The sequence below is a fragment of the Rhopalosiphum padi genome, chromosome 3, assembly GCF_020882245.1.
Source record: "Rhopalosiphum padi isolate XX-2018 chromosome 3, ASM2088224v1, whole genome shotgun sequence".
NCBI lineage: Eukaryota > Metazoa > Arthropoda > Insecta > Hemiptera > Aphididae > Rhopalosiphum > Rhopalosiphum padi.
The window spans coordinates 65,960,657-65,984,786 of NC_083599.1; the positions used below are offsets into that span (position 1 = coordinate 65,960,657).

Here is a 24,130-nt window from a genome sequence, read left to right on the forward strand (position 1 = left end):
GCTGTATCTTGTACGGTTCCTACAGCTATTCCACGATTGGTACAAGCAATTCAAACCAGAATTATGGGAAAGGCCAGACAGGTAGTAAAATATCAGAACTTTGAGTCTTGGGAAGAATTAAGGGATCTTCTAAAATCAAATTTAGAACCCCAAAGAACTACTCAACACCTGTATCAGTCTTTATATGCTACAAAACAAAAAACAGGAATGGATATATTAACTTATTCCAAGGAAGTAGAGGCTCTTCAAAATACAATTATTGAACAAGAAACAATGGGATTGGACAAGCCCTACAGGTATTTATTGAAGGTTTAGGAGATTTAAAAATTTATATAAAAGCCAGACATCCAGATTCTCTTTTTAACGCTATTCAAGCGGCTCGGGAAGAAGAGATAGTAAGGATAAGTAAGATAGTAGAGATAGTAAGATAGTAATCATCAGAGGAATCCAAAAAATTATATAAGCCAGCAGCGATCTCAAAAACCCAGCCAGGAGTATGTAATGTTTGCAAAAAAGCTGGGTATTGGGCACGAGATTGCCGATATTCAAAAGCAGACAATAAGAAAACCTAACAGAATACTACTTCAGGACCAGTCGCAACAGTTAGCACGGTGACCTGCCAGTATTGTAAGTAGCCTGGGCATACGAAAGAGGTGTGCCGAAAATTGAAGTACGTACAATCAAAAAGAAATGATACCGACAAAAACAGGCGGATAACTCCCAACAACCGGGCCCTTCCGGCGGACGCCCGGTAGGGAACATCAAAAGCGCCGTGATATCTTTTGCAGAGCATACCCAATAATTTCTAAATTGACAGATTATCACTTAAAATGCAGAACAATTCAGACCATCAATCCGAACGTAAAATTCCTAGTCGATTCCGGGAGTGATTTAAATTTGATCAAAATTAGTACACTCAAAGACGAAGTGATAGTATATGAAGAAATTATCTATCATTTAAAGGGCATTATAAACTTTGACCGAGCTTCTAGCTTTGGTGCTACACATTTGCTCGTCAACAGCTAAATGTTCTTCTAACGGAACACGACTAAAACTGTTTTTTAATGTTTCTATAATTGGTCTTATTTTATGAGTTTTATCACGGTTTGGTCCATGTGTCTCAAGTGTATTATCATTAAAATGTAAATTACTTCTAATTTTTTCAAAAATATTAAGGGTCATTGTGTCTTTAATAACTTGATTGCCTAAGTATGGTGACCAATATTTTCTTACGTTTGAAATATTTACTATACTCATTAGAACAAGTACCCCAATATATTTTTGTAAATCATCTGTAGACAATTTTAATGGATTAGATAAACTGTTTTGTAAACCATATTTATAAGTTTCATCACAAATATGTTGCATCAAGTCTACAGTAAAAAGATATTCAAAAATTTGATAAGGTGTCTCTAATTGCATAAAATCTTCTGCTAAAGTTGAGTTTCCGAGAAAATTAGTGTCTACAGGAGAAAAATTATTTTTTGACCATGTTATATCTTTTATTTCAATCGGAATATGATTTTGAATAATAGGTGGTACAGGATTATTACGTTTGGATCGATGACATTTTTTTATGGAACGTTTTGGTAATGTACATGTTGTTTGTGGAATATCAGATGTTGAGGGCAAAAATAAATCAGTGTTATTAGTTTCAATAGCTGAAGTTTGAGGCTCGAAAATTGGAAGTTCAACTTTATCATCTAAAATTGTCTCAGTATTAAATTGTTCAGTTGAAAGTTTTTCAAATTCCTCAAGATTTGGTTCGTCTAATAAATTTGCATACTCATTCCATAAATCAACCTTATCATTTTCAACGTCACTCTCAATATCTAAACACTCTTCCGACCCGGAAGGTATTTCAAGTAAATGAATAATTTCTTCATCAACTATTTTTTTGTTCATAGTGGATAATAAGGAACTATACTGTCTATACTACTATATAACTTACAAGTTAAGGCATAAAACTTACTACTTAGGTACTATCTTCTCTATTTCACTGTGTTCTAATTTTATTGTTCGTTCAAGACGTTCAAGTAAAAAAAAATGCATGTGAAATAATTTTATTTTTACGCATATATTTATATGTCGATGGCGATTTATAATAAAGAGATAAAGATAACTTTTTTTCTTCACTAGTCCATTGCTTACGTGATTTGTGGTTTATTTGCATTGTCACTAAACTTTTTGAACTTATTGATGGAAATTCTACTAAATGTAAAAATTCTTTTATATTAAGTTTTTGTTTTTTTTTATATGGTTTAAAATTTTGTTTCAAAAAACTTATTGTTGCCCTTTTTTTGTTCAGTAGCTTTTGTAATCGTATGCATCGGTTTTTTAACTGTTCATTTTTTAATTGTAGATTTGGCGTAGAAGTAGTATTTAAAAATTTTACATTATTTTTTTCGGAACTTGATGGTAATTCAGTTAAATCAGAAATATATTTTCGTGTATTTGGTGTAATAGAAAGAGATGGACTAAACATCGACGTTCCTGCATCATTTAAGTTAAAACTATTCGACATTACAGATGGGTACTTAATTTCGGGAGTTTTCACTTTTAACACTTCAGGTGACATTGAAAACAACGATTTAGAATCTATAAAAATATATTATTAAATTATATTTTATAATATGTCAGTTACAAAATTATAATATTAATAAAAATAAATCGTAAATAAAAAATAATTTTATGCTACATAATTTTTTAAGGATTATTTTGAGACATTTTCTAATTTAGAAGAGACAATTAATACTATATTAAAACAAGGTCTCGGAACGGGCGGCTTTCATTTGGGCGACATAACCAAAATAACATACAACAACATTCGTCGTTCGGACGAATTGATACATATCATTTGGGCCGAGATATTTATGAAATTCGTAATATAGACTTTATATACATGTTTTCCTTCCCATTTTTAGAAACTTAGGACTGTCAGTTAACTTTAACTAGTACTTTTACTTAGATTTTTAATATTTAAAATAGTATTTATAATCAATGGTGATACGTATGTTTAATAATAGTGTACCTTCATCGATTCTTTTCTGCCATGCGATAAGATTATCATTTTTTGTCCTTGAATATCGCTCGTTAGATACAGAAAAAATGCCAAAAATATTTTATACAAATAGTGAGTTTTTTATTAATTAATATTTATTTAAAATGTCAAAATTAATTGAATCCACGAAGGAATGAGATGTTTTAGTGAATAATGGTTTTATTTATTTATTTTTAAGTAGTGATGAAAAACGTCGTTTTTGGCGTAGCCGGAATAAAACTGAGTGTAAAGCTCGGGTACACACAACAGTAGATGATATTGAGATAATAAAATCAATAAACGAACATAGTCATGATTCTTAATCATCAAAGATCGAAGGAAATGTAGCAGTTAATCAAATAAAACGACGTCCAAGGGGTCGATTCTTGAATCTCGTTATAGCAATGTCGTACACAAAAAATTGCGTTTGTCACATGAAATATGTTTTTGTCTATTCTCCAATGTGTATACGAAAAAGTTATGTGAAAAAATGTCGTGGGGGTATGTATGCCACTTTTTTTTTATCACTCGACTTTTATTATTATCATCGTTTATTTTCAACAAATTGTTTATTAGTAACTATATATTTTGGGCTAAAAACCACGCCCCTCACGAATTTCGAAATTTTTTTTTTTAAAAGACGTGTTTTTCAACTCTGATTTCGAAACTGTTTAAATTTTTGTGCGGAAACCATTATTTTAGAAGTTATAGCCTTCCAAAGTTTGCGATTTTACGTTTATACGCATGCGCGCAACACTACTTTAATGTAGCGCAGAGGTACTTGATTTTGGCGAACGGAGCCACTATACACTTATTATACTTCAACTGGCCATCAAGCCAGGCGACCGGTGCTCGTTACCCGACTAGTAATTACCCTGAGACCTACTTAAGGTGGTGTTGCATAGCAAGTCGAGGGATATTTTCGATTTGCGGAGCGCAGCGACGAGTGCCGCAAACTGTGTTATCACTGCCCATACTATAATGCCCACACAGGCGAAGGAAGCCACCAAGGCCGTATCTGGGGGAGGGTTTTGGGGGTTCAAACCCCCCAGAAATTTTTTCGTGTTATATTATGTGGTAGTAGGTAAAATAACTATTTCAATCTCTGTTTTAATCAAAACACATTTTTTTTGGCTCCGAGCCACTATACACTTATTATACTTTAACTGGCCATCAAGCCTGGTGCCCTGGTGCGTTGCATTAGCCTATCTACCTGATATAATTATCATTAAGATTTAAGATAATTGAATATAACAATATTAGTAATAATATACAATTTAGTAATAATGAGATAGTTATAAGATAGCAATATTGATATAAATATAGAACGAAGACTAATTAAAATGTGCAATTTTGTTTGTTTTTTAAATATCCTAATTATAATTTATAGCAGTTATATTATATAATATTTAATTTTTTAAATAATTATAAGGTACTTAGTACGATAAATACGATAAAATCAGTTTGCCCGAAAGTGCAATAGCGAGTAGGTCATTTTTAAGCAATTCTTATTTTAATATATTTAAACAGTTTACTGTTATAATGTCAAATTTAAATCTTTTAAAATTTTTTAAAATATTTAATTGCGAAACCTCCGGCAAAATTAATGAGGAAATTATTATTCTACACCAAGAGTGGAATTTAATTTCAAAAAGTGGAGAATACAAATGCCCTCGTGGTCATAATTTAAAAGTAGTGTCACGGAATGATACTATCGATGGCTTTGTTTGGAGGTAAGTACCTCTGGCTATCTAGTAAGTACGTTGTAAATCGATCCTTTTTTAACCCAGGTGCCGTGAGCAATGTTCGGTTAGGAATCAAAAAGTTACTAAGTGTAGCTATCAGGTGTCAATGAGGATAAATACATTTTTCGAAAAGTCACACCTTTCAATATTTAAGATAGTTGAGTTGTCCTATTTGAGCCTCCAACATACCACGTCATTCATTATGAGTGAGTTAGAAATTAGCCGTCATACTATTGTTGATTGGTCAAATTTCTGTCAAGAAGTTATGTATGATGGACTAGTTGCTCATTAAGTTAAAATCGGTGGAGTGGGTGTTGAAGTGGAAATAGACGAAAGTAAACTTGGAAAGCGGAAATACCATAGGGGGCACGCAGTTGAAGGTCAGTGGGTATTTGGAGGTGTCGAGCGAGGGACCAATAAATGTTTTCTTGTCCCAGTGGCCAGTGGAGAAAAGAGACAAAACGACATTACTCAACATTATAAAAGAGTGAATTTTACCAGGGACAACGATCATTTCTGACTGTTGGAAGGTAATTATTTAAAATTTATATTTAAAATTGAATAGATAGGTAATCTATATTTTTGAATACTTAAATATATTAGGCATACGACTGTTTGAATGAAGAGGGATATGTGCATTTTAAGGTTAATCATAGTATTAATTTTAAAGATCCCGAAACTCATCAGCAGAGCGCGGATTTTTATGCACTTAAAAGTATCGAAATATGCCATATTATAATATGCAGTAAAAACTATGAAAATATGTAAAAGATATGCAAAATTTTTTTATTTATTTAAAATTTACAATAAAACTTATAATAATTAATTACTTAAATACTTAAGAAAAAAAAATGTAGGGAATTTTCTAACTTAATTTATTTTTAAAATTGTATTTATTATTAAGATGAATAATCATATGCACTTCAAGTTTTTCTTCTGCGAAGCTGTGTCGTTTATCGATTAACATATTTTTAAAGACTGAGAACGAACGTTCGATGTCAACCGAAGTTATTGTGGCATATTTGAAGTTTAAGTCGTAAACGATTATTTATCTTATAACTATATATATATATATAAATTATTATGAAATTTAGTTTTAATTTTTCTATTTGAAAAAATATTATTTTATACATTTTTTTTAAATTTTCGCTTCAATATGCAATCAATTTTGAATTTTGCCAAAATATGCAATAACCTTTAAATATACAGAAATATGCAAACAAAATTTCACCATTAGCTTCAAATTATGATGATTTGTGGAGATAACTGACAAAAATCCAAAATATTAAAAGGAAAAAAATATGCAATTGCATAGAAATCCACGCTCTACTTATCAGCATACAAATACAATTGAAGGCTTATGGAGACATGCCAAATTTTCACTACCTCAATACCATAGGAAGAAAGATTTTATAGGAGGATATCTCGCCAAACAAATGTTTTTAAAACAAATTAAAAATAAAAATGACGCGTTAATTGAGTTTTTTAAATTGGCTGGACATTTATACAACGCGAATGTCCCAATTAATGTTGAGCAAAACTCAAGTGACGATAACAGCGATACAGATGATAATGAAGAAACTGATGATAATATTGTTTATTACTATATTATATAATATGTTAATTGTAATGATTGTTAGGTTTTTCATAATGTATATAAGTGCAATAAACAATAAAATAAAAAAATTGAATTTGAATTTTAAAATTATTGTCCCCGTAAAAAGAATTTAAATAGGTTATACACGCTCCGTGCCGCAGTAATGTAGTGGTGTTGCGCGCATGCGTATAAACGGAAAATCGCAAACTTTGGAAAGTTATAACTTCCAAAATAATGGTTTCCGCACAAAATTCAAACAGTTTTGAAATCAGCGTTGAAAAACACGTCTTTTAAAAAAAAAAAATTCGAAATTCGTGAGGGGCGTGGTAAAATGCATTTGTTCCATATTTTGTTGAAATTAATTTTAATAATGGATAATTTCAACGATCTTGCAGCTTTATATGTTATGAATATGATTTATGATATACCGGCTTATAACCCAAGGCATGGGATTTCAGTTAAGTATGACCCATTTACACAATGTGATCGTTTATTTAAAAAAAATTATAGATTAACAAAAGATTTAGTTCGGCAGCTAATAACTTTAATTGCACATTTACACCTTACATTGAACCAGAAAGAAGATCTTCATCTATACAACTCTCCGAAAAGGTAATTATTTATTAATAAATGTATTAATTAAATGCAAAAAAACTTACTGTTATAAACCTAACCTAAATTAAAAACGAACCTAATATCTATATTATGAACAATATTTATATTAATGGCCTTCTCAATCAATGTACACAAGAAAAATTAAAATTAAAAATTAAATTCTTATGGTATTTCAATTTGGAATGGTACGTACCAAACCTATTTCTACAACCTTGAAAAACACAAAGTTCACTGCTCAGATTAATTTTTAATATGTATCATATATTGTATCAAATCTCTAAATTATATAAAGAATTAAATAGGTATGAAATATAAATAACTTTGAAAATGTCTTTATTTGTAAAAATTATATTAATAATTTATTTTAATTAATTAAATTAAATAGATCTGTCAAATCAAATTCTAATGTAGTTAAAATTTGTATCTATCTAACCATATTATGACCTTATGGAACTGTCTCCTCTAGTAGAGCCATAGGCTTTTAAGAAGAAGCATCAATTTTTAAATTTTTTTTATTTATACATAATATTTTTACAGGTGTTTTTAGCATTAAACTTTTTTGCAACGGGATGCTATCAAACACCAATTGGTAACAATAGGTTGTAACAAAATTGAAAACGGAGTTGTTTTCTGTATTTATTAACTTTTTTTTTTATTCAAAACAAAATTATTTCAATTGTACAAAATATCACGTACGTGTCTCCAACCCCCCACCAAAGAAATTCGCATAAATTTCTATTTAGATATTTTGTATGTCATTTGTTTGATGGTTTTTAGAATTTGTACATCAGTATTCGAGCAATACCGGAAATACTGAAGGGGGGCTTACGACACATGTCTCCAGCCCCCAATAGTGTAAATAATTAAGTATTCATATATATTATACTGCAATATTAAGTAACTCAATTTGTATGAATTTGTATGACCATTTTTGGAGTTTGTATGCGACCCCCTCCTGAGTTGTAATCGAAAAACCAATTTTCCCGTGTGTCCCCCCCTTGATTCGGAATTTTCTAAGGATATCTATGAATCCATAATTCAAAGGCATTGTAATAAAATTATTGTTTTTTTTTTTTTTTAATAAAAACCTGTATATGAATAGTTAACCAGTATCTTAGTTACTCATAACCTGGTTATTAAACCAAAACTTAAACCTAGACTTATATTAAAACCTGGTTTTTAAAACCAAAATCGAAACCGCAAATTGGGTTTGAGTTTTCGTGTTCTTGTTTATATAATAATAATAATAATTTTTTATACATAAATCTTATATTTATGTATAGAATATATTCACCACGTACATTTAGAAATATAGTAGGTTTTGAGTATAATAATTCTATTATAAATGTTTAACAATACAGTAGTCAGTAAGTATTTACCTTTTCTTTTTACGAACCTATCTTGAAATATTTATAGTGTTCTAAAATGATAGTATGATAAAACCCTACAGATTTTAAATTACATTCATAATAATATACAAACACAAACACTAAATTTTACAGGAGTGCAGTTTTAAGATTTTAAATTATTCTACAACAAATAATTTTTGTTTTTGGTGTTGTGACTTATTTTTTTTGTAAAATATTCTGTAGATTACATAAAGAATTGTTACTTGTAGGTCTTAAATTTTTTTTTAGCGTAATTATCCTGTTCCTTTTAAATTTAAATGGGACTTGTTATAAGTGGCAATTAAAATATATTTTTACCATGAACATACAAGGTTTTGATTTACATATTAAATTGTTTATATTAAATAAACTCTGATTAATTAATGATATAAATAGTTAAAATGTTTTTAACACTAATTTTTTTGATATACCTACAAAATTAAATATGTATATAATTTAATTGTTGTAGAAAGGTTAAAAAAGAAAAAAATGTGGGATTCAATGTGTAATATGAAAAAGTAGTATTTTTCATTAAATTTATAGTCAAATAAAAATCAGTTCTTTAATGTTATTTTATGTTAATTAAAGGTATCACACATTTTTTATATGTATGAAGTACCTATAAATAAGAGCCATATAATGTAATCATAAATAATCATATGTATAATTTGTATTTAATATTTTAATATAATATACTGAAAAATGCTAAAAAGAAAATTATTTTATTTTATTAATTCAGTATAGGTGTTAATAAATAATAATAACAAAAACAAATTAAAAATTAAAGAAAAAGTATAATTTACTCAACAAATATAAAACAAAATTTAAATACTGTTGGTAAATAAAAAGTTTGTTTTACTCTTAATAGTAAGACCTTAGTATTTCTATCATATGAAAATAAGATTTGTCTTTTCCTATATTCAAGATAAATCTGTTATATTTGAATTAATATTTTGGTTTAATTACTTACCTGTGTACCTTAAATAGAGGTTATCCCTCTCGTTTCTGAATCCAAGGGAATACAGTCCAAATAGCAGATGGAGACAAAATAAGGAACTTAGTTTAATAGAGAAATAATTAAAACAATTTTTGAATACTTTTTAATACCAAATATTTTTTTTTACTTTGTCTTATTTAAAACTTTTACTGGAATTTGTAGGAATAATTATTTAAAAATAGTTTTATTACAAATATACTAAGAATGTTGTCTCCGTCTTAGAAGTAAGTGCGTAACATGATATATTTTATGCTCAGCAGATCACGTTTTGCTCCGTTGAATTAAAAATTACAGTGAATTGCCCTCTTATACAATTTAAAGTTAAGTTTATAATCTAGGCAACTTCATAAGTTTTTTATAATTTTTATTTTAAAGTGAATTATAATTATTTTAAAATTATAAATTGATTACCTATGAAGAATAATTGTGATGTTAAATACTTAGTCAACATGGTACCCGCCGTTTTTCCCGAATCGAAATTCCCGAATGGACTTTTTACCGAATGTCGTTTTATCCGAAAATCCGAAAACCCGAAACCTTTTTTCCCGAACGACTTTTTCCCGACGGTTATTGTTCCCGAAATAAAAATTTTTAAAAATTTAAAAATGTTGTTATAACTGTGAGCTGTAATGACTAGGTATGTATTTTCTATACATTATAACTAAAATACAGCTGTTGCTATACATTCTAATCTTTTCTAATCTTTTTTTTCTCCGTGCGATAAACGGGCACATGTAGAATCGCATGTTTGCCATTATTGCACTTTACCGTCGCTGATTTATATTTTACACCGATATTTGTGTTATTATTATTATTATTATTATCGTTTGTATCTTTTATCTATGGTATACAAGTAAAACGTAATCGTTGTAATCGTAAAGCCGCGTTATTCGAGTGCTATCGACCGTCGTTATACTTTCCAGTGCATTTTATTGTAAATAATATAAGATTATATACTTAGCAAAATCATTTTAATTTTATTTTAATCTATCACCATGGCTGAAATTAAAATTTTGAGTGAAACAAAATTAATTTGTGGAGGCTTTATTTATGTGCGTTCTAAATTACCAGTCAACGTTAAAACATACTGGGAATGTCAAAAGTTACGTAAAAAAGAGTGCAAAGCAAGAGTTATTACTGCGTTCAATATTTTTGAAAATAAAAATTATTTTGTACGAGAATCAACGTTGGACGATCACGCCCATGTTCCCAACCAAGAAGAGTGTGAAGCAGAGATCATCAAATATTCTTTGAAGCGGAAAGCTGAGGACCAACCACAACTACCACCTGCTCAAATATTACGTACAGAGATGGCTGGCTTATCTGACGGGGTTCTCAGTCAACTACCTAACCGTGATAATTTAAAAAAATCAATGCGTAAAGTCCGGAGGTATTTATTTTTTTTTCAAATTTCCACGAATCCAATTTAATTTTTATGTATTTTACACATACCTAAGGAAAAATTTGCCGCCCAATCCAAAAACACTTAATGACTTTGGTACTCTTCCCGATCGGTATCAAAAGACGCTTACGGGTGAACATTTTTTAATTTACGATTCACTTGATGATGATTCCGTCAATGAAGGTAGAGTCGTTGTGTTCTCGACTCGGAGAAATTTAGAATTATTGGCCCGGAGTGATTGCTGGTTTTTAGACGGGACTTTTAAGGTTTGATGGATTTTATTATATTTATTAGTCCAGGGCTTGCAAACGTTATAATAACGTTATAATTATAACGTTATACTCGACATAAAACGATTGAAATTTGAAACGTAATTATAACGAAAAACGATAAATACGATAATAACGATAATAATAAATTTTTTTTTCAAATGCAACCCTGTTTATTACCTAGGTATATGTCTATGATGTGTTAATCAGTGGTGTATTGGTACGGGTGCGCCGGTATACGTCGTATACGTCGCGAGCTTCGCGGCGAACAACGGTGTCCGGGTGTCATGACGCGGCGTTTAACAAAAATGTCTCTTAAGATTTTTAATATTTGAAAAATTAAACGTTTTATTGAAATTCTGATACTTGCATCGTCTTTAACACATAAAATAACACATTGCTACGTAAATTAAATTTCAAAAATAAAATTTTTAGGTGGGTAAATCGTTGTGTGAAGCGAGCAACTTTTACACGTATGAGATAGGCAATTCCGACGAGTAAGGCCCAATGACGTCACGCGGCTATTCTTCATTTCTTAATATCTCTTAATTATCTCTTATTAATATCTCTTATTAATCTATTGAAGTAGGCATTGAATGTAATTATATAACAATATGATTTTGTTTCATAATTCTTAGGTGTGTCCCACTATTTTCACACAAGTTTTCACGATTTTGGGAACATGCAAACAACACGATGCTCATGACACAGTTGCTATTCCATTTGTCTATGCACTGTTGTCGTCAAAAGAAACGGTTCAGTATGCCACTGTGCTAAGAGCAGTACAATCTTCATTTAACGAACACAGGATTGTTTGTGAACCGGCTAAGATCATGACTGACTTTGAAAAATCTATAATCAACGCTTGTCAAGAAGTTTATCCAAATTGTCCTCTCAGTTGTTGCTTTTTTCATTTCGGTCAATCAATGTATCGACAAATTCAATCTGTTGGTCTTCAAGCCACATACAATGACCCTGATGATCGTTCATTAAAAATGTACAGTCATATGATGCTAGCGTTGGCATTCGTACCTTTGGCTGAAGTACCTCGCATTTTCTCGCTTTTGAAAAATGACGCGCCTGAAGATTTATTACCAATTTTGGAATATTTTGAAAAAAATTATGTTGTAGGAGTAATAGCTAGAGGGCGAAGACGAGGAATTCTTCCACGTTATCCGCCAGAAATTTGGAATCAGCACCAAGCCGCTCTAACTGGTTCACACAAAACCAACAATGTAAGTGAGGGGTGGCACAATCGCTTCCAGCTTGTTATTGGAAAACATCATCCAGATCTTTACTCCGCTCTCGGTGAGATCCAAAAAGAACAAGCTGATGCTGAGATAATGATCGCGGAGCTGAGTTTAGGACGAAAAGTTAGAGCACTACCAAAAAGAAAATGGCGGGATTTTCAAAAGCGAATAATGTCCATTACTGCTGAATTTAATACATACCAGCCGTTACAATTTCTGAGGGCAATCGTACATAATATTGTTTTGTAATTTTGTTTTTAACGATAACAGCATTTATTATGTTATTATACTTTTTAGTTTTTTTTAAATAATTTTTATTTTTATATGCATATAATTTGTCGATTTTAAAATATTTAACGATAACGCAACAGCATTTATTATGTTATTATACTTTTTTTTAAATTATTTTTATTTTTTATATGCATTATAATTTGTCGATTTTAAAATATTTAACGATAACGCAACAGCATTTATTATGTTATTATACTTTTTAATTTTTTTTAAATAATTTTTATTTTTATATGCATATAATTTGTCGATTTTAAAATATTTAACGATAACGCAACAGCATTTATTATGTTATTATACTTTTTTTAAATTATTTTTATAAAACACCATTCGGGAAAAAGTTCATTCGGGAATTTCGATTCGGGAAAAAGGCGTTCGGGAAAAAAGGTTTCGGGTTTTCGGATTTTCGGATAAAATACCATTCGGGAAAAAGTCCATTCGGGAATTTTGATTCGGGAAAAATACCGGTAACCAGTCAACATACTGTGTAAACATAATTAATTACGAAAAATACTATAGTGGTTACTTATTTGTATTTATTTAAGTATACTTCTATGTCCTGCCAAATAGTTAAACAATTTGTTGACTAAGTTGACCTATTTAACATTACATTTGATCTTATTTGTCATCATAGGTATTTGTAATATTATAAAATGGAATTTTACTTAGTTTTCATATTACATCAAGAAAATCTTTTAAAGATTTAATCATTTCTAAATTTATTATTTTAACTTAGCTTTTTTTTAACCGGAATTTTAACGAAATGTTTTTGGTGTGATATTAAAATACAAATAAAAATATAATGAAAATCCTATGAACCTAGATAATAATATTACCTTTAAATTGTATAATAGGTTACTCCACTCTAATTATTAAAAAAAAAAGGTGGTCAGGTAGGTGTCACTCTGCTTTATTCTGCTATACTCACTATAATGGATGGTGTTAAATTGTGAATTCAATGATATAATATAATATCAATGTATAAGAAAAACGATCCCGAAGGAAGACGGTAAGTCTATTGTATCCCTTTCAGCACTGACTTACATTTTTGTGTAGGTGAATAACTTTGTTACTACATACTGAATATTATTTCAATTTCATAACCATTGTCAACCAATCTACATTTTTGTGTAGGTAAATTATTACCTCTTTAAATCCTGGACTTTTTGTTTTTCTTCAAATATTTTATATGTTTCAGAATGGACTCATTAGGTATCGAAATGCATAGGAAAAATATTAAAAAAAAAAAAAAAAAAACAATCATTTTTGCTAAAAAAACAACTACACATTTGTGTAGGTACGTTCTGTAATATTTTTACTTTACATATTATTATCAACAAATAACAATTTTAATAAAAAAAAAAAAAAAAATTGAACTTTTTAATACACTTTTATAGTTAACTTGAAAAACAACAGAATATAAAAAAAATAATTGCAGTAAATAATACAGTATTTTTTTATAAATGAAAATCTTTAAAACATGTGTTCTTTGCAGTTAAACACAAATAAATATTACACTAACTACATCTTATTCGAGTACGACTTTTACATTTTTTATTTCTACAATTTCTCGCAGTCTTCAAATCATCAACAATTGGCCAGTGTTCATATTTGTCCTTCGTTTTATGCTCAGGTGGAAAACGAGTTCTATAATTTGGAATTTTTTGTTGTGGTTCGGCTGGTTCAAGGTTATCTTCACTAGACGACGAAGAGTCGACCGTAAAGCCCCCCCATACACGGTCAATTTTGAATGACAATCAATGTGATTTACATTCATGACTGACTATGTATGTGTATGACTGATAATGACTGACAGTCAAATTTTATGACTGATGAAATTCAAACATGTTTGAATTTTTATCATCAGTCAAGATGATTGACATTCATGATTGGCCGTGTATGTCTATGAATGTAAAATTTATCAGTCGACCAAGTAGAATTGTGTGAGTCAGTCGTGTGTTCTTATTTGTGTTTCGTAATTTTATATATTCGTCCATAAATGGCGAATAAGGTAAATAATGAAGAATTTTGGCGCGAATTTATACATTTATACCGTAGTTTACCTGCTACGTGGAAAATAAAAAGTGATTTGTACAAAAATAGAATTTTGAAACAAGAATGTTATGTACAGTTAACTAATAAGTTAAAAGAAATCGATCCATTGGCTGATATAAATACTACAAAAAAAAAATCAACACATTAAGATCAAATTATCGTCGCGAGTTGAAAAAAGTTATGGCGAGTCAAAAGTCCGGTGCAGGTACTGACGATATATACTTGCCATCGGTTTGGTATTTTGACGAGTTGGAGTTTTTACGGGATCACGAAATGCAAATATCTGGAACATCGACAATGGATGAAGAAAGTAATGATCCTCAAGACGTAACATTGGAAAATTCGGTATGTAATGGAATATTATTATTATATTATCATAAATAGATATTTATTGTTATAGAATATTTGTTAAATTAAGTTATTTTTAAACACGTTCGTGACTTATTAAAATACACATGCTAATCATATAAATAACAATACAAAAATAAATATTACCCATTCAAGTGTTATCGTAGGCATATAAATAATTGTTACAAATGAAAATATAGTACGTAATAACTAATAATATTATAAGTATTTTATTCTTTATTTATTCCAGACAATATAACATGATATTATAATTTGTATATTACTAATAAACAAAATAAAGAAAAATAATAAAAAAATAATTAAATATTAATATCTATTAAATTGTCTTGCCAATGGACTGCCCCGGCGTTGTTGAAATAATCACAAAATTTATCTCGTATTTTTTTGGCTGTTACTGATGAATTTCTACCTTGATAAGGCTGTAGCTGACCTAATTGCTCATCTTGATTTCTCCAACTTCCTGGTTCCACGTATCCTGTTAAAATATTTTCAAAATCAACACTATCATGTAAAAATGTTTCCATTTTATGTTGACGTAAAAAGTTGTGAAGATGGCAGCAGGCACGAACGATTATTGTGGTTTTTTCCGGACATAAGTTTATTGTTTTTAAAAGTATTCGAAATCGTGATGCTAGAATTCCAAAAGTATTTTCAATAATTCTACGAGCCCTCGACAATCTGTAATTGAAAATACGTTTTTCTTTGCTTAAATTTCTATGTGGATAGGGATTCATCAGATTATTTGAAAGCGGAAATGCATCATCCGCTACAAAAACATATGGAAATTTGTCACTTATTCCTGGTAGGTAATCTGGTTCCGGAATCTTTAATTTATTTTCCTTAAAATTTTTGTAAAACAAAGTATTTGAAAATACACCTGCGTCTGAAACTCGTCCATTGGAACCAATATCCACCATAATGAATTCATAGTTGGCATTTGCAATTGCCATTAAAACAATACTGAACGTTTTTTTGTAATTGAAATAATACGAACCAGATTCTTGAGGTCTTATTATCTCTATGTGTTTGCCATCGATCGCCCCCAAACAATGATTAAAATTCCATTTTGATTCAAAGTTATTAGAAATAATTTTCCATTCTTCTTCTGATGCAGGTATCTGAAATCGATAAAAAGTATCAATTAATTATTTATGTTATTTTATTTATAGGAATATAATATGTTCGAAACAGGCTCCCTTGAAACTCTTCAAACAACTTTACACGAACCACAAAAAAGAAGAAAAAAATGGAAAATTCTGAAGAAAAGAGAATGAATGATTTACTAGAATTAGCATGCAGCCGCCTACAACAATCTACATCCGATAACGACATTGTAGCAAAATCGTGGGCAATTGAACTAGGAAAACTTGAACCAGACCAACAATTGTTTGCTCAAAAAGCAATTAACGATATCCTGTTTGAAGGTCGCTTAAAAACTCTTCATAGAAACTCAGTAAAAATTAACCATTCTTGTGTATGCTCACGCTCTTCAACACCATCTACATTTATTCAACCTGCGCCTGTTTATATATCTTCAAATTCAAATTCATCACTGTCTGGTCATACATGGGAGACCCCACACGTTTCAAACACGACAGCTTACAATAGTTTCAGTGAACTTTTCAACGACACTCAATATACAAATTAAGATGTATTACTTTTATTATTTTTTAACTATTTAAACAAATTGTAAACATTTTTTTAATGAATTAAAAATAAATAAATTTACTTACCTTTATATTATTTTTTAGTACAGTTATTATAGCCTCACATGTTTCTATGATAATTTTTCCAATTGTTTGGGGAGCGATTGCGGTAATGAACTTAAGTTCTTCAAAATTAACGCCGGTAGCCAGGTATCGTAGCGTACATGATAAACGCTGGGCCGGAGAAATTGGTTCTCTCATACAAGTATACTGTTTTTCTATCATTGGTGTAATCATATTTAATAACTCCGAAAATGTCGTGTTGTCCATGCGAAGATAATTTCTATAGTCAGATGGAGAAGATAGTCGAAGTTCGTCTAGAAGATTATGATAGGAAAATGTGTTCCTTTTTTTGGCCATTCTTTCATCCAAAATCTTTTTTTTCTTTTCGTTTTTTTCGTTTTATCACACGCTAGGTAAATAGAAATTCCAATAATACCTTCTTCATTCATTTTTTATTCATGCAAATTTTAATTTTCAATTTAAAATGAATTTTTTTCAAGAAAAACAACTACACGATACACCAGACTTTCAATACTGACAATTGTGTTGACTTATAAAATAAAATAAGCGAATGACTGAAGACTGTCAGTTTTGATTGACCGTATATAGTTGTTATCAATCGTCAGTCAATGATCATACTTGACTGTCAATCACATTGATTGTCATTCAAAACTGACCGTGTATGGGGCGCTTAAGAGGTCGTTTGTTTTTAATAAAAGCTGCTAATCAATCACGTGCTATTTCCATTTTAAATTCCATTAAGTCTTTAATACAATTTTTTTAATTCCCATATTTAAAGCATCTTGTCTATACTCCATGCATGCATTAACAATAGACAGGTCGATAAAGTATAAGGCAACTTTTAGTGTCCATTTTTTTTGTTTTTACTCACACGCGGTAAGCCTCGAGTTGTTGGTCGCACACGTCTACGCCACCCATATTTTGGTTATAAGTCTTGATTACTGATGGACAAGGAACTTCTATATATTTTTTTTCAGACTTACTCCATTGTGTGTGGTTCCACACCTGTGGCTGTTGATAAAACATTGACACACTTACTATCTTTCAACTTTATTGCAACTATTTGGTTATCAGACCGTGTAAATTCTTCCCATTCCCCTTGCTTAAACTTTTTATCTTCACTGAAATGTACATTTTTTAAACGATTATTCATATACCTGTCGCCTTTATTGCATTTAAACGATCTAGTAATGGAACAGTAGTGAAATATCTGTCAAAAAATAATACAGAGTTTTCTGGAATAGTTTTTGCTAATCTTAAGACCACCGCTGGGCCTAATCCAAGTGATCTATCTAATGGTGTATTTTCGCCTTGATAAATTTCAAAATCAAGTACTAAACCCTTTGAAGTTGTGATAACAAAGTTTTTAAGACCAACTGGTCTAGGTTTATTTCTAACGTATTGTCTATAGGGAATACGTCCCAAAAATGGTATCATTTGCTCATCAATAGAAAAACAACTTATATTACGCGGTATACTTAAACAAGCATTACGTACGCTGTAAATAATTGGTTTAATTTTCCAAAAGCGATCTGCCTGTGGTGGACGATTGTTGATATCCACAAAATGTAAACAAGAACAAAGTAAAAAAAAACCTATCTCTCGTTATGGCTTGTGCAATTAAATCAAATTGGATACCTCTTTGCCAGTACATATGAACACGAGGAACTTTATTATACCGATCATTGCATGAGCTTTAAAGAACACATGTTCTGTTTCATGTTTCTTTATTTTCATAAAGAACTTTTATTTCATATTGCCAAACAGATAAAAAAAAATGTATTTTTTTCTGCAACACAAATAGAAAATATGATTAACTAAAGTATAATCCCTAATGAAGAGGATGGTACTAACTATGCTATATCAATTGTAGCTGGACCATTTAGTAAGTATTATTATTAATTATTATGAATAAAATAAGTGAGTGTTCATGATTTTTACTCTTAATTTTTATTTGGAAAAAGCATTGCAATCAAAAGCGGTGTCCAAGGCTTGGTCTGAACAAGATTCGTCAGATGACAATGACAATGTCAAAAATAATTTATCCCCAAAATATCCATCTCCTAAAAAAAGGAGGATGATGCCAAAATGTGCACGTATGATAGAAAAAGAGTTTAGCCCAAATCTCCCAAAACCACCAACTACTTCAATTAATTCAACTAGTAATTTATTATTTATTGATTATTCCTATTTATTTTTATTATAATTATTTTACATGTTGTTATAATGTATGTATACATTGTTTAAATTTAGTAACTAGTACAAACAAAGATGATAAAATAATTTCAAAAGCTGATGAATTATTATGTAAGTTTATAAATTAATTTTAATGAATATTAATTTAAATAGGTTGAAATTATAATATATATATAGATATTTTATAATGTTTATAATGATAAAAATTAGTGCTCTCGATACCCGAGTACCCGAGTACTACCCGGGTACCTGGGTACCCTTGTTTTACGGGTATTACCCGATTTACAATATTTCGGGTATCCGTTATTGATTGGGTACCCGTTACGGATCTGGTACCCGTTATGGTTTGAAAACTCATTACCAGGGTTGGGATTATATAGCACTTAAATTGCATAAATATGCGCTATATTATGACCTTAACTATCGCTAAATATGCGTTAAAAATATGCAATAAAAACAACAAAATATGAAGAAAAAAAGGAAATTTATTAATTAATCACTTAAAAAAAATCCCAGAAAAAATTAGCAGATAACAAAAATATTATACTATAATATTAACATCTTATTAATAACTCAAAATTAGATAATTTATATTTTATAACAATGTAATAATTAACAATAAATTGATGTCGGCCTAGACCCATAAACTAATGAATAAATAAATATAAATATTAATAACAATAAAATAATAAATCAACGATTGAAGGCATTTTGATTCCTTTTTAAGAACGTCAGTAAATTAACGTTTTCTGACAAAAGACAACTTCTTTTAGATGTTACAATGTTTCCTGCTGTGGAAAAACAACGTTCCGATGTAACTGATGTTGCCGGTGCACATAAATATTTTTTAGCTAAAAATGCCAGATTTGGATATTTCAACTCATTATTTTTCCACCATATAAGGGGATTGGATACATTATGGTTTAATTGAGGTTCACGTAAGTACATATCGAATTCACTTTCGTTTTCCCCATATGATTTTGCATCCAATAAAAAATCCATTGCACTAATCTCCTCACTTACGACTTTATTAGATTCAGCTAGTCTCGTTGTCTGTAATAAATTTTGTACACGTTTTCTTACATTTTCTTTTACTTCATCAGTTTCTGTCTCTAAATATTTGTATCTTGGATCTAGAAAACAAGATATTTGATCTATAAATACTTCATCATATTCCTGCCTCTTCATTTTAAATCTCTTTTGTAAATTTTGATTTATATCTTCATTGAAGTTTCTTACATTTTCATTGTCTTCAGATTTTATTAGCATGTGTTTATTGATTAACCCATAAATAATTGGTCGGAGTATAGAAATTGTAACATTTTCCTCGCATAATACCACTGTTGCAACTTGCAAAGGCTTTAAGAGCTTAATCATTGATTCCATTTCTGTCCATTCCCCTTCGTTTATTTCAAGTTTCAAAGCTAACGCAGCAGAAGTTACCTCTCTGTCTGCTAAAACTGCGATGATAGCACCTCGATTTACTAGAAGCCTTTCACACATCAAATAAGACGAATTCCATCTAGTGGCGCAGCTTTGAATTAGTTTGAGTTCTTTCAATTCAAACTGCCGTTGTGTCTTTCGTAAAACAGAAGCTGCAACATTGGAATGATGAAAATGACTAACCATAGTACTAGCTTTCTTCAATATGAGTGAATATAACTTCACCGATTTTAAAGCAGTTTTCACACAAATTTGTATTGTATGTGCAGCACAACAAATACTATTCTCCACGTTTTCAACTAAAAGAACTGAGGATACAACATTCGCAGCATTATCATGCACAACTGCATGAACTTTTCCATCTAATTCCCACTCTGCAATTACCATTTCTAACATAAATGCTAAGTTCTCAGACGAGTGCCTTTCCTCTATATACTCCGCACATAAAGTATAATTTTTCAATTCCCAGTTATCATTAATATAGTGGATTGTTACTGATATAAATGATTCTTGGGCTCTTGACGACTAGCCATCCGTTGTCAAAGCTACAAATGACACTGAGCTCAAAGAATTCATTATTTTTGTACGCAATTCACCGTACAACAATTGCAATCTGGATGATATTGTTGAAGCTATGGGAATTTGATACCCAGGTTCCACAAGTGACATAAAGTGTTTAAATCCATCGCTTTGAACAAATGAAATTGGGAGTCCATTCGCAGAAATCATATATGCAAGTGCTTGGGAGATTTGTTCTTGTCTATCAGCACTATAGTTATCGTTATTTCTTCGTCTTTTCTTCCTAGTAGGTTGTGCACTATCAGAAATTTCTGCGTTTACTGAAGAACTACTTGATAATGAAGCAGTACAAATTGATGTTCTTGAACTAAATAAAAAATTATATTTCATTCAATAAATTTAGCAGTGATTTTAGATTCTAAGTAAAGTCAATAATACACTGATTTAAAATGCTGTTTGGTTTTTATATTCATTATTATTTTTTATTTGTGTATATGTATATTGTATATCACAGTGTTCAAAAAAAACTACTAATATATTTGATAAATAATTAATCACTGGTCATCTCCGTCAAATTTTATTCGAATAAAAAATTATTCGGATAATTTTTAAACATTATTCGAATAATTTTTGTTCATTTTTTTTTTAACCTTGACATATATATAAGATTAATAATTAATAATAATAATTTTGTTTGGGTAACCATAGGGTTGGCAATTAAAAAGAGACAAATAGTTGGCATTGCATTTTAAATTACATGATGATGATTGTAAATGTTATTTTATTCGGAAAAAAGTACAAATATTATACATAAAACAAATATAAATTTATAGAGTAAAGTAAAGAATTTGATAAATTTTTTTGAATAATAATTTAGTAATATTATAATATGAATATTATTTTGTAATAATTACAACAATTATAAATAGTAGTAAATAGTAATAACAAAAATGAAAATAAATAATTATAACAAATTTTAAATTTCAATAAATAAGTCTTATAATAGTAAGTAACTAATTATAATTATAATTCAATTATTAACAAATGATATTATACTTATTAGTAATAAAGTTTTGAAATTATCAAAATAATTTTTATTCGAATAATATTATCACGCATATAAAATATTAATATACTTTATTTCAAGTATCTATAATTGATTTTTTTAAAAAAATGAACATCATACGTTCATAGTATTAGCCTTGAGTAGAAAGTAGAAAATTTTACACTCTCAAAAATAATTGCATTAATTAACTATACATAATTATTGTAAACTAATATCATAGATTAATTCTGTGATAATATTATAAAATAGTTATAATACCTTTCATTCTCATCCATTTCAATAGCTGTAGACCCTGTTACTGTATCATATTTATGAACATACTTTAAATGTTTATTTATTGCCGATGGTGATCCATTATATGATATTATGGCATTACAAATATTGCAAGTAACATCTTTTTCATTATTACATATTTTGCAAAACTGCCAAACCCAACTTTTTCTTTTTCCAGACATCTTTTTATTTTGAAAAATGCAGTACTTTTAAATATCACTCGTATAGTACGAGGTTAGTACTCACGGTTGTCACAGAGGGTATTCGGACAATTGACACCCGACGGTTTTGCCGATATCGGACTTTTTGCACCCGATATTTTTAGAACACGGACAATTGACACTGAGCGATTACGATTACGATTACAATGACGATAATCGTGAGTAGGTAAGTACCTATAGGCATTAGGCAATAGTTATTAGTTACTAGTTAGTGTCTGTTGTAGTGTAGTGTGTACTCAGTTTTCTTAAAAGTAATTATTATCATAATATTCATTCAATATGAACTCAGAATGTTCCGATATAATTGAAATAATTAAAACTAAAGTGATAATTAATGATTATATTTATGTGTTCCAAAAAGAAGTTGGTGATGGGTTCAGATATACTTGTGTTCAACGAAAGAAACATTATTGTAAAGGTAGTGTAACGATAAATTCGTCCAAAAGCAAAATTTTAAAATTTCAAAAATATTCTCATAATCCTGATTCTGCTGAAGCTGAAGTATGTTGTGCCTTAAATGCGACGAAAGAAAATATTATAAACAATTTTGATATTCCTTCTAAAGTGTACGCAAAAGAAGTTACCAAATTAACAGACGTAGCTGCTTGTTTAATGCCAAATGAAAATAATGTAAAAAGAAATTTAAGGAGAATCCGTAACAATTCATATCCTACAATTTCTTCCAAAGAATTCGTATTAGAGGGTAAGTGGACGATGACAGCAGAACCTAATCAGCAAAAGTTTTTATTTTATGATAATCGATCAATTAATAGTCGTATAATTATATTTGCTTCTCAAGACTGCCTAGAAATATTATCACAAAGTGATCACGTGTTCATGGACGGAACATTTTCTTCATGCCCTAAAGGATTTTATCAACTTTATGTACTACACGTAATTTATAAAATGAAACCTTTATCTGTCGTTTATGCGTTATTACCAAAAAAAACACAGACAGTTTATGTAGAACTTTTGATGACTCTCAAAGACACGTGTTCATCAGTGAAGTCATTTTCTATTGATTTTGAACTTGCTATGATAAAAGCGATTGAAGAAGTTTTTGAAGACAGCGTTTCCATACATTTGTGCTATTACCATCTTAGTCAAAGTGTGTGGCGTAAAGTCCAAAATCTTGGTTTGGCATCAAAATATACAAAAGACAAAGAATTCCGTTGTTCAGTACGAATGATCAATGCATTGGCCTTTTAACCACTTAATATTATTAAAAAAGATACCATACTCATACACGTACATAATATATACATATATTTTTTTAAATTTAAATATATTTTTTATAGGTATGAGCTTATTATATGACATTTTTTCATATGATAATGATGTGGATGATATTTTAACATACTTCGATGTAACATATGTTAATGGGCCGTACAAATTAATTAACAATACGCAAGTTATGTGCTTCAAAAGGAGACCATCTATGTTTGCTCCATATATGTGGAATGTCCACAATGCCACAAAATTAGGTTATAGTAGGACTAATAATGTATCAGAAGGTTGGAACAATAAGTTCCAACATTTAATTAGATTTAAACATTCACATATATATATATTTATTGAAGCTTTACAAATGATGAACTCCATTACCTCAATGGAGATTTTAAAACTAAATACAGGTATTCAAATAAATTGTAAAATTAAATCAAATG

At 29.6% G+C, this 24,130-nt stretch overlaps 5 protein-coding genes and 1 pseudogene across 5 annotated transcripts; 3 read left to right on the plus strand and 3 right to left on the minus strand.

Annotated features, from left to right (window-relative positions):
• The first annotated feature begins 4,987 nt into the window (after positions 1-4,987).
• On the plus strand, positions 4,988-7,603 carry LOC132925393 (uncharacterized; annotated as a pseudogene).
• Positions 7,604-11,886: 4,283 nt separating this feature from the next.
• LOC132928045 (uncharacterized) lies at positions 11,887-12,552 on the plus strand. Its single transcript, XM_060992607.1, has one exon. It carries the CDS (start codon positions 11,887-11,889, stop codon positions 12,550-12,552), a length of 666 nt encoding a protein of 221 aa, XP_060848590.1.
• A 2,762-nt stretch (positions 12,553-15,314) lies between these two features.
• Positions 15,315-17,081, minus strand: LOC132925394 (uncharacterized). The gene is made up of 4 exons (XM_060989793.1): positions 16,749-17,081; positions 15,891-16,133; positions 15,710-15,839; positions 15,315-15,490 (listed from the first exon to the last, which is right to left on the minus strand). Exons 1-4 carry the CDS (start codon positions 17,079-17,081, stop codon positions 15,315-15,317), a joined length of 882 nt encoding a protein of 293 aa, XP_060845776.1.
• Positions 17,082-19,634: 2,553 nt separating this feature from the next.
• Positions 19,635-20,771, minus strand: LOC132925395 (E3 SUMO-protein ligase ZBED1-like). The gene has a single exon (XM_060989794.1). The coding sequence runs from the start codon at positions 20,769-20,771 to the stop codon at positions 19,635-19,637; it is 1,137 nt and encodes a 378-aa protein (XP_060845777.1).
• Positions 20,772-20,909: 138 nt separating this feature from the next.
• LOC132925396 (E3 SUMO-protein ligase ZBED1-like) lies at positions 20,910-22,424 on the minus strand. Its single transcript, XM_060989795.1, has 2 exons — positions 22,228-22,424; positions 20,910-21,270 (listed from the first exon to the last, which is right to left on the minus strand). Exons 1-2 carry the CDS (start codon positions 22,422-22,424, stop codon positions 20,910-20,912), a joined length of 558 nt encoding a protein of 185 aa, XP_060845778.1.
• A 185-nt stretch (positions 22,425-22,609) lies between these two features.
• LOC132925398 (uncharacterized) lies at positions 22,610-23,672 on the plus strand. The gene is made up of 2 exons (XM_060989796.1): positions 22,610-22,625; positions 22,825-23,672. The coding sequence occupies exons 1-2, from the start codon at positions 22,610-22,612 to the stop codon at positions 23,670-23,672; spliced, it is 864 nt and encodes a 287-aa protein (XP_060845779.1).
• Positions 23,673-24,130: the final 458 nt, after the last annotated feature.